Source organism: Ursus americanus, chromosome 11, assembly GCF_024610735.1.
Source record: "Ursus americanus isolate L20-20 chromosome 11, mUrsAme1.1.p, whole genome shotgun sequence".
NCBI lineage: Eukaryota > Metazoa > Chordata > Mammalia > Carnivora > Ursidae > Ursus > Ursus americanus.
The window spans coordinates 58,153,800-58,168,418 of NC_142137.1; the positions used below are offsets into that span (position 1 = coordinate 58,153,800).

General features: G+C 32.8%; 1 protein-coding gene across 5 annotated transcripts in view; it reads left to right on the plus strand.

Moving 5' to 3' along the window:
• STXBP5 (syntaxin binding protein 5) overlaps positions 1-14,619 on the plus strand; it is a 164,277-nt gene that overhangs the window by 55,533 nt on the left and 94,125 nt on the right. For all 5 annotated transcript variants that reach the window (XM_045805295.2, XM_045805297.2, XM_045805298.2 and 2 more), the window contains exons 7-8: positions 3,065-3,148; positions 13,292-13,415. In XM_045805295.2, the coding sequence (XP_045661251.1) occupies positions 3,065-3,148; positions 13,292-13,415 (208 nt within the window). The remainder of the gene's footprint in view (positions 1-3,064; positions 3,149-13,291; positions 13,416-14,619) is intronic.

Genomic DNA, 14,619 nt, shown 5'->3' on the forward strand with positions numbered 1-14,619 from the left:
CAAAGGTCTTTGTGACATTGTGTCTCTAAAGAAAGGTATAAGGTGACAGGGCAGGTTCCTCCAGTATTAACCTTACGGTAGATGTCACGACATGAAGCCAAGGTCTTAGCTAGGGAGGGTTAGATATTAGTATAAAATTACTTATGATGGTAACGGTAATAACTGCCACTTAATGAATTCTACTTTGTTTTAGGCACTGTGCTTTCTACTTTATATGCACTATTTTATTCGATCATCTTAACAGTTTTTAAGTTAGTTATTTTCCCTAATTTACAGATGATGAGGCAGAGACTTGGTGCGATTATGTGTTCCAGAGGTACAAGGGTAGATATTGGTGCAGCTGGGATTTTGAATTCTGATTGCTCTGATTTCATCCCCAGAGTTATTGATGTTGTTGAGAGTTATATTCATATTCAGTGTACCCACTAGTGCTTTTTATGAAAGAAAAAATAATAGTCAACAATATAAATTAACATCTCTGAGTTATAAAAGATTCTAGTAAGAATAAACATTGAAAGACTTTTCCAAGTTTAAATACCATATCTTTAAGTTAGCTCTTTGATTTTTTAATATGTAGGAGATTATGTGGATTAAAGCCTAACCTGTTGGCATCAATTTCTAACATTCTTAGGATGTTAGAGCTGGCTAAAGGGGTTAAAGCTTACTATAACCCTCTTATGATATTAACATCTGGATGGGTAAAATTATTTCCTTAATGTTACACGGCTTCTAAGTAACAGATGTAAGACTAGAGCTTAAGTGACCTGTGTTCTGAGCAACCCAGTGCTGTTTATACTGTACACAACTTTTTTTTATATAGAATACTTTATTGGTTTAATTGTTACGCTATAAACATAAATGTTTTTTCTACCTCTGTGACATTTTATAAATCAAAGGAATACATCATTGAAGTCAAAGGACTTAGATCAAATCTTACACTGTACATCAACTCTTAAATTTTATCCTTTTCCATCTCTTACTCCTGAAGTTTCCCTATTACTTCCCCATCAAAGAATGACATGTCATATGTCTAAGATATTTAGAAGGACTAGGCAAAGGTAAAGGAAACAAATACCACCTTTTCCTAGAAGGATTATATATCTCCCATTGCCTAGGTAAGAACAGTTTGTATTAGCAAAATTAACTGTTCTTCCTACAAAGGTGGAGAAAGTTTCATTAGCTTCAGTGATTGCCCCTCCAAGTGCCTCTGTAATCTGAAATCCCGTAAATTGCTATTTCATTAGAATTACTGGGTCTGCCCCAAGTTTGTTCATATCCCCAGATTACATGAAGAAGTATTAGCTACCTACTATTCATTTATGTATTCATTAAACAAATCTTTATTGAATGTTTCCTGTGCACTAGGCAGGATATTAGAGGCATAAAGATGAAAATGGATATGCTAACATAGGAGAAGGAGGGTCTTCATCTACTAGAAGAATTGGGGGTTGGCTTACCCAAGGGAGCAATACTAAATTGAGACTTAAAAATGAATAGGTGATCACCCAGTGAATAAAACGAAAGGAGGTTTCAAGCAAAGGAAATATTGAGATTTGAAAAATGTCAAGGTGGAGGGTTGTTGGCAGCAGAGGTTAGATAGTGGACCGTTTGTGAAGCAAGAACATGCATTCCCATCTGGAATTTATTCATTCACAAAAACAGTATTAAGTCCCTACAACATATCAGTTAGGCTGTCTGTCTTATGGTAGGGGTGAGCAATATAAAACCAGTCCTTGCCTAAGCAGACCAGTGTTATAGTCAGTAAGAGAATTCAGCTAAGGAAAAGGCCATTATTGTGTACTTACCCTTTAGATTAGAATATGTACAGAGTGCTGTTGGAGCACATAGAAATGGGACTGACTTACATACATTTGGTGGGTCAGGAAAGGCTTCCCAGAGGAAGTGATAGCTAAAACAACATCTGAAAAATTAGTAGGATTGGTCAGGCAAAGAGGATGACTTCAAATATGGCCAAGAAAGACAGCAAAGATAAGAGAAAGCATGAACTGAAAGATGTGCTGGAGTGTATTGAATAAGAGGAATGTGGCAAGGGACAAAGCTGTAGCGGTCAGCAGAGGTCAGACAATGATAAATCTTGTAGGTCATATTACTCAGTTTGGACTTTATCCTAAAACTAACAGTAAGACATTAAAATTTTTTTAAAGCATGCATTGCATGATCAGATTTGCATTTTAGAATTGTTAAACATTAGCGGCAGTAGAGGGTGGGTTTAAAAAGGAGCAAGACTGGAATCAGGGAGACTAAGACCAGAAAAGAGAACTTTGTGTCTTGAACTAGGAGAGAGGTATTGGAGGTAGGGGAAAGTAGAGAGCTAATAGGATGTACTTTTAAAATTACTTGATGATTTTACCTGAGGAGGGAGAGACTAGAATTAAGGATGACGCTCCCAAGGTTTTTGTCTAAGTGGCTTAATGAACATTAAGATAAGAAATACTGAGAGAGACACTGCAATAGGGAACACCAGAAAATGAGGGTAGGGAAAAAAATAATTCACTTTTGGACACATTTACTTTGAGGTTCTTGTGGAGTAGGTAAAGGGAGCCGTCATCTCTGGAATTATGAGTCTGAATCTTATGAGAGGGATCTAGGCTGGATGTAACTTGGAACTTTTCAGTAGATAGATGAGTAAATGACATTGCCTGATAATGTTTTGAATTAGGAAAGTTTGTAAACTCTAAAGCACATACAAATGTTAATTTTTATTAGTAATTTATTAATGAAAATATACACTCAGGACTTCAAAATGGCACTATTTTCTTTCTTTTTTTTCATAATAATATTTTTATTATATTATGTTATTCACCATACAGTGCGTATTTTCTTTCTCAATAATTAGTTATATATGTTAAGTCCCTTATTATCAAAGACATATAAATATGCAATGCAGTATTCTCATTTGTCATTCTTGTGATTAGCAATGCATATGTTTAATTGTAACTTTATGCTTGAAGCATATGAATTATAATAGTTATCTTTATTGTCAGCAAATAAGTGGTTCACATAATATCATTCCTAGGTCATGTGACATTTTTTTTTATTACAGCTTTTGATTGGCTTTGAATCTGGAACAGTAGTATTATGGGACCTCAAATCAAAGAAAGCTGACTACAGATACACATATGATGAGGTAATATTATTTTTGCTAATCAAATATTATTTTTGTCATTTTTCTAATTCAGAGCACTTTAAGATCTTAACTGGTGATTTGAGTTGAGGCAACCTTTGTAATTGCAGTAACACCTTTTATATATATATTATATATATGATCACACAGCTCAAAAGATTTTTAAAAATCTCTTTTCCATCACTGTTATTTGGCCATCTTATCCCCTTACCTCTGGTTCCAATGTTACCAGTTTCTCATGTATTCTTCTAGAGGTAGTCTGTCATTTACAAGCAAATAATAAATGTGTCCTAAGTAAATCCTATTTTTGTATTATAGACAAACGATAGTGTACTGTAGACAATTATAGTTTTGCTTGCTTTAAGATCCAAATAAAGATTGACTGTGATTGATTGATGTCTTCTAAGTCGACTTCTTTCAAACTGTAGGTCTTTCCTCTTAGTCTTTGCCTTCCCTTTCTTACTTCATTCCTTCTTTTTGGCCATGCATTCATCGAAGATAGTTTGTCAAAGACTAGATTTTTCTGGTTCCATCCCTCCGTGTTTAACTTTTTTCTTTTTTTTTGCCCTTAGATTTCCTGTAAAATGGATAGTTTACTGAGGCTTGAACAAATTCAGGTTCATTTTTCATTTTTAGCCAGGCTTCTTAAATGATGCTGATGCTCTTCTGTCAGTTGGAGGGTTAGTGTCCGTAAGGTTAGCAGCCAGTGCTGTTCAAAGCCTGGACTTATTAATGCATAGAGGTTGCAAAATGAAGATGTTCTAATTCTGTAATTCCTTCTCTATTTATTAGCTCAGACACTTTAGTGTAAAGAGAAACTTCTCAGCTACTATTTGGTTAAATAGTAGTATAGTTAATAAAGGAGAGAATAAATGATTCTTTCCTTTTATTTCAGTATTTACTCTAAAGGGGTTCTGTAATAATCCCTGGTGACCAATTTGTTCTTGCTTTTAGTTTCACTATGTACTTTAAGATTTAAACATATTTGGTGTGCTTCAATACACTGAAGTTTTTATCCTTATTGATTTTAAAATTCTCCTATTTTGGTCTACGAACCTCCTTTTGGTTCCTGAGTTCTTTGGTGGTAATAGTATTGGATAGCTTCCCTGCTATCTGTTGTAGAAAAGTGTAACTATTAATCTCATATATTTTTGTTTCAAACTTAGAGTAAGATTTTTTCCATATAAAATGTGGCTTCTTTCAGTGTGAAATGGTATCTGGTAACTGTAATCTGGGGATTATTAGTAGGGGTCATGATTTCCAAATCAATGAATAGAGCTAGGAAATGTATAAGTGGTTTTGCTTGTTTTTAAGCTAAAATATGTCATGTGTTCCTACTGATGTTTTCAGTTACTTAAAACAGATTATATTGGGTAACTATAATAATACTTGGAATACTTTATAAATGTTTGCATGTGGTCTTTGTAAGTATGGCTAAAAGAGAATTTCCTTTGTTTTCATAGCTGCATACTTTTTGTTTTTATTATTTTTCGTACTTTTTATTTTTAAAGTTTTTAGTTACTAAGCACTGTGGTTCACTAATCAAGATCTTAAAAGTATAAAAAAGAATATTTTTAATAAAGGGGTCTTCTAATTTCATTGGAAGTTTTTACCTGTAAATCTATTTTCTATACCAAAATCAGAGCAGATTTTAAAAATTCACTTTTTTTTTGTTTTGCTTCTTATAAATTTAAATATTATCTTGGCTTTAGCTGTTTACCCTCTTGCCTTAAACGAATATACTGGAAAAGTACATGAAACAACAGTTTTTAGAAATTAGATAGCAGGTAGTAAGAACAGAGATTCCTTAGAGAGGAAACAAAGAAAGTGAGCCATTTAGTTGCCTTAGCTTATGGTCTAGAGATTTTCCAGGTCTCAGTACATAAAGGGGAAACCTAGGCGGGAACTGAACAGTCTCTTTGAGTTGGGGATACAGAATTGAGAATTTGGGGAAGCCAAAATATTTGTAGCCTTTGAGGCAAGGTACCAAAGAGTAGGGAACTACCTAGAGAGAGAGAAAGAGTTAGAAGTCTACGGGGAACCTCCCCACCCTGAGTCTTCAGGTAAATACTGATTAGTGTGTGGGTGTGAGGCTTGGAAATGATCCACTAGAAAGGAAAGGGTAAAACAATTGTCATAGCACACAAGGCCAAGAGTACTTCACATTTGCAACAGAGCGGGGAAACCTTATAATGCACGGACATCAGAAAAAGTACTCAAAAGGTATTGCTTTAGTAGTGGAGCTGCACTAACACTAAAGATGCATCTGGCTGGCATAACAAAGCTTAAAAGCAAGCCTTGAGAAGTCTAAACTGTTTTCAAATAATATACCTACTCCAAAAGGCTCAAAAGTATTCCAAAGAATATAATAGTAACCCACCACAAAGTTTACAAAAGTTAGCATCCAAATAAGAAAAGAAGCCAGAAAGTATGATGCAAAATGAAGAGAAAATGCAGTCAATAGAATCAGACTCGGAAATGAGACAGATGATAGAATTAGTAGACAAGGATATTAAAACAAATGTTACTGAATAGGTTCCATATGCTCCAGAAGGTAAATGAAAGCATAAACATGTTTAAAAGGGTTTTTCAATTCTTCCTTGTCCTAAGTGGAATTTTTAGAGATGAAAAAATAAAATGAGATAAAAAATACTCTCTATTGGTTTACCAAAAGATTTGATTTTGCAGAAGAAAAGGTAATGAACTTGAAGACAGCAGTGACACTACTCAATATGAAAGGTGGGCAGAAAAGGAGCAGAACATCAGTGAACTGTGCTTCAACTTCAGGCAGACTAATGTATGTGTGATAGCCCCAGAAGAAAGAACATGGACAGAAAGTATATTTGAAGAAATAATGACCCAAGTTTTTCCAAATTTGATGACAACTATGAACCCTATAAACTAATAGGATATATAGATATCCCAGAAGTTCTGTGAACTCAAAGCAGAAGGAAAATGAAGGAAAGCTATATAAAAGCACATATTTCAGTTGCTTAAAACTAGAACCAGTGATACAGAATGTTTTAAAGGCAACCAGAGGGTGTGGGAAGGGAACACATTAAATACAGAGGCACAAAGATAAAAATGACAGCAATGGTTTCCTTACAAACAGTGCAAGCCAGTGCAAGTAGAACAACACCTTTATAGTACTGAAAGAAGAAATTGTCAATGTAGCATTTTATATTCAGCAAAAATATGTTTTCAAAACAAAAGAAAAATGTTTTACACGTATTAAAAACTCAAAGAATTCATCACTTGCAGACCTTCACTGCAAGACATGTTAAAAAGTTTTTCATACATCAGGCAAGTGATATAAATGGAAATATGGGTTTACTCAAAGGAATAAAGGACACCAGAAATGATAGATATGTAGGTAGATATAAAAAGCTTTTTAATTTTTTAATTCTCTTTAAGAGGTAATTATGCAAATCAAAAATGATAAAAATGCATTGTAGGCTTTCTGACATGTAGAATTAAAATACAGACAACAGTAGCACAAAGGTTAGGAGACAGAATCTTTTGTAAGGTTATTATACTGTACCTGAAGTGTTATCATATTACTTGAAGGTGGACTATGATAAGATAAAGATATATGCTATAAATTCTAAAGGAAATACGAGAGGAACAACAGTAACCCAGATAGTTACGCCAAAGAGGAATATAAAATGAAATTTTAAAAATATTCAATCCAAAAGGAGGTATAAGAGGAAAAGGGGAACAAAGAACAGATGGGGGAGATAGAAAAAAAATAGGGCGACAGATTTAGACCCAGCTATGTCAGTAATCATATTAGATGCGGTCATTTAAATACCCCAAATAAATGGCAAAGATTGTCAAATTAGACGACAAAGCAAGATCAAGCTCTTTGCTATCTGTTAAATACCCACTTTAAATATAAAGACCCAGAAGTGTTAGCAAAAAGATGGAAAAGTAATGTTAGCACCAAATGAGAAGAGTGCTTGAAACAGCTGTATTAATATCAACAAAGTAGATGTCCAAGCACTCTCCTCAACACCAGAACACCGTTCTTTTTAAGGACATGTGGAATATTCACCAAAACAGACCATAGTTTGTACCATAAAATCAGTCATTATAATTTTAGAAAAATTGAAATCATTAAAATCATGTTCGTTTAGTACAGTAGAATTAAATAAAAAATAATAAGGTGTATGAAAAATCTACAAATATTTGAAAGCGAAACAATATACTTTAAAATGACCCATAGGTCAAAGAAGAAACAGAGAAAATGAGAAAGTATTTTGAACTGAAAAAAGTGAAAATAGGACATACGGAAGTCTATGAAATGATGCTAAAGTATTCAGTAAAGCATTGTTTATATTACAAAACAAAAGAATCTCAAATCAATGGCCTCAGCTTCTCCCATGAGAAACAAGAAGAACAAATTAAATCCAGAGTAAGCAATAGAATTGAAACAACAAATCAATGAAATAGATGACATTAAGACAATAGAGAAAATTGGTAAAATCCTCATTTTGTGGAGATCAGTAAAATAGGTAAACACACAGCCACAGTGATAAAAAAAAAAAAAAAAAAGAAAAGACACAAATTACCATAACAGGCATGGAAAAGAAGATATTACTTCATTTCTACAGAAATGCAGAGAGACTGGTAAGGAAATATGTGCAGTTTCATACCAGTAAATTCAGCAATTTAAACGAAGTGGACAAATGCCTTGAAAGATACCAAATTCCTTGAAAGTACCAAATCCCCTTCTAGGAGAAATAATTTATCTGAGTAGCTTTATATTTATTAAAGAAATTGAATTTTTAATGAAAATGTTTCCCATGAAGAAGACTCCAGGTTCAGAGGGCTTACTGCTAAATTTTACCAAATCGTACTCACTGTACCCAAACTCCTTCCAAAAATGGGGGAAGAGGGTATACTTCCCAATTCTTCCTGTGAGGGCTGCATTATCTTCATACCAAAACCTGAAAAGAAAGCTACAGACTAATGAACAGATATGCAGTAGAGATGCAAAGTCATAAAACTTATTCTTAATAAATAGTAACAAGTATAATGACTAAATCTTACATTTAAATAATAGCGCTGTAGATGTAAGATCTAACTTCTAAATTGACTTGTTCTAAGCTAAACTGAGTGAAAAATTTCTGGCTATATTTCCATGAGTTCATGCTATTTTACGCTCCTGTTTCATATAAAAATGCTTTATATTTGATTCTTGATGCAGATTGCCAAGTGCATAATTTTAGACATTGAAGAAATTATTATAGTTCTCACTAGTGAAGGTTAAAACTTTAAGACCTTCACAAAATACCACCCCAGCCCCTCTTCCCCCAATATTTACTTTCTGTCAATGGTGTATTACTTCAGTCAAATTCATTTTTATTACACTGGGGCAAATAAATAGCATTATGATATCAATTCTGAGAATTTCTAATATAATAAAAGTTTTTGGTGCAGTTTTAATTGTTCATTTGGTTTCTTGGGGATGATTGAGATGGGTGGGAGTAATGGAAACAGAAGTTCATCTTTACCCTTAAGCTTTTGTTGCTTTGTGTAACCGTAGTTAGTACTTTTCAAATTGACAAACTCACCTGGTTTTATGTCTAAATTATAGACTTTGAGTGTACTTGAGGTAGTATTCCTAATTTTCTACAGGTATTTTCTGCATAGGATATTTTAATCTATATAAAATTATATTTCTTCAATGATGTTTCATTCCTTTCAGGCTATGAATAGTATTAAGATATTAGTACTCTTTCTGTAGGAACTAATGTGTTGGCAGAAGTGAAATATAGCATTATTGATGTTTTAAGACCGTAATTTAGTACTTATCAAACTATTTCAGTGGTTATTCTTTGTCATGTCTAGAGTCAATCAGTGACTTTTGTATTCTGGTTTCATGTTGTTTTTTCCTAGTAGACTGAGAAGCCACAGATAGAAATATAGGTATACAAGAAAATAATAGTTTGTATATTGCTAGCACTGTGAGTACATTTATCTCAAGACTGTCAGTCTTTTATAATTATTGAAATAATGTGTTTGTAACTCACAAAATTGGAATCAGTAACAGCTTTTAAAAAATTATGTTTCACCCTATAGATATTCATTGAAGGATTTTATTCCTTTAAGGTCGTCTTTTCAATGTTTAGAAAGGTGCTTTTAGTTTTTAAGACTGCTTATTTATCTCTCTTATACACACACACACACAGATAAAACAATGCTTAGAAGAATGAATAATTTGTTTACTTTTTCAAAATATCTAAGAGAGTTTCATTTGGGTTTTATTTTTAGTGGAAATGGCGGTGTTTTCAATTTATGCCTGTTAACATCTTTAGAGAAGAGAAGCTATAAATCACTTAATATCCAATATATAATAATTTTATCAGCCATTTTACAAAAATGTATGATTCTATATTGTCTTACTCAATTAAACAGTATTACTGCTGTCTCTCTTCTACAATGGAAATAATATTAAAATGTTCATAAGTTAAAATACTGGGGCCAAAGCTGTACAATTTAATGTATCATTCATATATATAAGAAATAATTCATCCAGTACTCTAAGCATTCACTTTATTATTTGATAACATGAGAATAATAAAACTAGAGTGTTTTCAGTATTTCCTTTCCATGTATTTGCAAGCATTATAATTTAAAATCAAAGTCTGTATTGTAAAATTTTTTTTTTATCATTTCAGTGACATTTTCTAAGGTTTTAGGAATAGTAATTAAACTAGCAAGGTTGCTTTTGAATATAATATTAAGATCTTATTTTCTAGGGGAAAAGAAATTATTTTTGGTGTAAATCTGCTAAAAAATGTTAATCAGTTTATGTATAGTGTAGGAATAGCTGGACTAAGATTTATATACAACTTATATACAACTGATCAGTTTGCAAAACAAGTAAACAGGGAATCTATTTAATTTCCCCCGTATTTTGAGTAGGTGAGTGTAAAATTTGATAGGTAAATAGCTAGCCTGTTATCTTTCAAGAAAATTATTCTTAAAGATGCTCTCTTAATTGATAAGAATAGCACAATGCGTCATATGTACTCCTTTTGCCAGAGCCAAATAATTAGATATCACAGTTTAAAAAAATGTATCAGAGTAGACAGTGCTCATGCTTTTCTTTTAATTCTCACAGATGAGAATACTGTCCTACTGTTAATCCATTAACTGCCTCACGAGCTTTACTACAGTTATGGTTTCTTATCAGACACTGCATCTTTTAAAGAATTTTTTTTTAGATTTGTATATACTGTTCCTGTGGCGTAAGCCTAGCTCTGTCATCTTCTCTCCCTTTTCTTCACATTTTTTCTCTTACCCTGAATTCATCATGTTTCTCTATAACTTAAGTATATCTCTCATTTATTATGTTAGTTTCCATTCATTTTGTCCTTGATCTCTCCTCCTATTTCCCTTCATCTGTATCTGTAGTTTCCCATTTTTTAAAAAAATGAAGTAACCTCTTAATTTTCTGGAAATTGCATATGTTGGAAAAATAAACAAGCCAATTTACATACAAAATTCCTCAACCCCAGTTGTTGCTACCTACTTTATATCTCATATAGTCTCCCATGAATTACTCAGTTTTGCTCCTAACCCACCTTCTGATTCTAAACACGTGCCAGGTTTGGTTAGTTAGATTTCCTGTTCCCACTTTGTTTACATGAATGTCCACTTCATTTTCTCAAAAGGACTAAAGAAAAAGTAAAACTGCATGTTTTATATATATATAGTTCATATGTGATATATATTATTCACATATACTTTATATATATACATAATGTACATATGTACTACTTAAGCGTATATCAGTATATATACTTACCTATATACTATACTTAGATAATATATACATATCTACATATAATACAAACATACTTAAGTAGCATATGTGTAGTATTACATGCAGTGGTATTAGAGAGACTATTAGAAAAAAGTGATATCTTGTATGAAGTTGAATTTGTATTTAGAAAATTGCAGAAATAATTGAAAAAATCGTGTATATTTATTGCATGCAAAAGTTTGTATTTGGTTATTCTTTCGTAGAGTATTTTCTGGTATTTGTTTCTCTCTGTTATCCAAAATAATTGTGATCCACTGGTCCCTGTAATTAGTATTCATTTTTGGAACAAATAATAATTCAATACTATCTTTAAAGTAAATGGTACTTTTAAACAAAGAAGTATATGATTTTCTTTAGCAAAGTAGAAATAGTAATTCTCTATAAATATCATATATTTATGTATATGATATACATTTATATAGATTAAAATGTTTTTATTTATATGCCCCAGACAACACTGAAGCTCTCTCTTTCATTTCCCTTATCACCTTAAAAAAATATTTAAAGGCTTTGAATAGCTCTTTAGCTCTACTCATATTTTACAGAAATAATTTCATCTGTTAAGGTTATTAAGGGATTATTTTAAGATTGAGTTTATGGAATATCATATGTGTATCTTGGAATAAGCTGATTACTGTTGTAAGATTTTATTTAGGGGGCGCCTGAGTGTCTCAGTCAGTTAAGCTTTTGACTCTTGATTACAACTCAGGTCATGATCTTAGGGTTGTGAGATCAAGCCCCATGTTGGGCTCCATTCTCAGCACAGAGTCTGCTTGAGATTCTCTCTCCCTCCCCCTCCCTTGTGTGCTTGCTCTCTCTCTCTCTCTCTCAAATAAATGAATAAGTCTTTAAAAGATTTTAGGGGTGCCTGGGTGGCTCAGTCGATTAAACGTCTGCCTTCAGCTCTGGTCATGATCTCAGGGTCCTGGGATCGAGCCCCAAGTCGGGCTCCCTGCTCAGCGGGGAACCTACTTCTTCCTCTCCCTCTGCAGCTCCCCCTGCATGTTCTCTCTCACTCTCTCTCTGTCAAATAAATAAAGCCTTTATAAATAAATAAATAAATAAATAAATAAATAAATAAATAAATAAACAAACTAATGATTTTATTTAGAAATTTGTTAGAGATACTTTGAACTCGAAACATTGTGTTAAATATTGGCATTTAGAAACATAGCTAATTGTCTTTATCCATCTTCATTTAAATTTTAAAATATGATCCATAATGTTGTTTTAAATATATAAGCATATGTGGAGCCCAAATAAATGGGCATTAAGACGATAGTAAATGTTGACTTGTACATAAGTGGAACTCTTAAGTTCCAGTTACATGGTTTTGTGCTGTCGTGAGCAGTTCTGCCTTCCAGTAAGACAGCTTTTAAAATCAGTTGACCATTAAGAACTAGAAGTGTATCAACTTGAGTTGAAAAGAAATAATTTAAAGAGCAAAAATCACCCAGGAGAATGATTAAAAAAATTTTTTTTTGCAGGCAAAATAAATAATATTAGAACAAAAAAATTGAAAGGTTATATACGTTGGTCATATGAAAGTATTTTTCAGATAGTTTTAAAGTGGCTCAGAGGCATAAAATAAATATCTAATCAAAAAAGGGTCCCTTCAGATTTTAAAAATCATCTCATTACTGTGAGAAATGGATAACATGTCTTAAAGCTCTCAATCTGAGGTATTTTTAATTGACCCTAATTCCAAATCGACATATTTGTTTCAGAATTTCAGTTAATTAAAAAAATTTGTTCTAGGGGTGCCTGGGTGACTCAGTTGGTTAAGCATCTGCCTTTGGCTTGGGTCATGATCTCAGAGTCCTGGGATCAAGCCCTGCATCGGGCTCCCTGCTCAGTAGGGAGTCTACTTCTCCTTCCGCTCTTCACCCACTCATTCTCTCTCTCTCAAATAAATAAATAAAATCTTTTAAAAAATTGTTCTGTCTAATGCAACCAGTTTTTCTGATGAGATACTTGTTGTAATTACTTGGTAAATTACGTTTGGGTATAGTTTATCCTCAGAATCTATAAGAATACATTTTGTTTTTCTGGACTCATTAATAATACATATATCACTATTATAGCATTCTTATGCTAGCTTAAGGAATAAAGTAAAAATAATTTAAAATACTGTCAATACTATATTAAATCTCATTTGCATTAAAGAGGGTTATGGGAATGTGAAGTTAATGTGTTGACTTCAGCTTGGGAAATATGAAAAAGTTTAAAGTGAAAATTATAATACTGATTGTGTATAGCTTGGTTTTTAGATTTTGTTTCTAAAAATGGAATTCTTCACTCCTCTTCTATAGGCTATTCACTCTGTTGCTTGGCATCATGAAGGAAAACAATTTATTTGCAGTCATTCAGATGGCACTTTGACTATATGGAACGTGAGGTCCCCAGCTAAGCCTATACAGACAATCACTCCACATGGTAAGAACGTATTCCTTTTGAACACTACACAAATTGTGATGTACAATAAACTGTTTTGAGTTTGCATTTGGATTTATTTGTTTTTGAGGATAAGAATGAGTTTTCTTTCATTTTGAGGAAATTAAAAATATTTATACATATAGAAATAAAATGTAACAACCAGGTAATAAAATCTCAATTTAACTATATTTACAATTGAAATTTAAATTTGAACTTTGAGAAAATGAATGATACATTATATTCTGAATATTGTTTGTCTAGTAGTCCAGAAAGTAAGTAATTTTGTGAATGATACAGGACTTGTCATCTTAAAGGTATCAATTGCAAGTTGCTAATACACACACACACACACACACACACACATAACAGTATGCGGAAACACTTTGAACTCTACAGAAGGTGATTTTATGCGTTGAAGTATTATGTCAGGAGTGCCCAAGATTACCTTAGGTTTAATGATTTATTAGTAAGACTTAAAGGATTCAGCAAAAGGATGAAGAGCAAAATCAGCAAAGGGAAAATGTACATAGGATGAAGTCTGGAGGAAGCCAGACTCAAGCTTCCAATGGTCCTTTCCCAATAGAGTGACACAAGACATGCTTACTTCCTCTAGCAATGAGTTATTACCAGATGTGTGAAATGTTGTCTATTGTGGAAGATCATTTGAGACCAGGAGCCCAGAGTTTTTACTGGAATCAGTCCATAGGCACTATCTACTTGTAGCATGCACCAAAATTTCAGATGTCCAGAAGGAAATCAGGGATTCATCATGAATTGTTTTGTTCATACAAACAGTTTAGGCACAGTGTGCCACCCTTATCAGTCTGGGAATGGTGGAAACCATCTCGAAAGCTAGTTACCAGATGCCAGCTAAGAGCTAACCTTGCAAGCCAACCTTTCTAGGGATAGCAGTCTCAAGCTTGCTTGTTCTTTTCTACGCAAGAGCTATTTATAAAACCTCTTAAGTTTTATTAGGGTGTTTATGAACAGATTATGAAGGCCTTCCTTGAGTTTTGGATGAAGTTTAGGAATTTGCATTTCTTTATTAATCTGCATTCTCCAAAAACCCTAAGAGACTCTTAACCAGTGGATTTAGGGAGATTAAAGGAACTGTTCTTTACATTGGTAGTCTATTGAAGAATATCCTTGTGGTATTGCTAATATTTCATTGTTTGCTTTAAAATTATCAATGCCCACTTTAAAA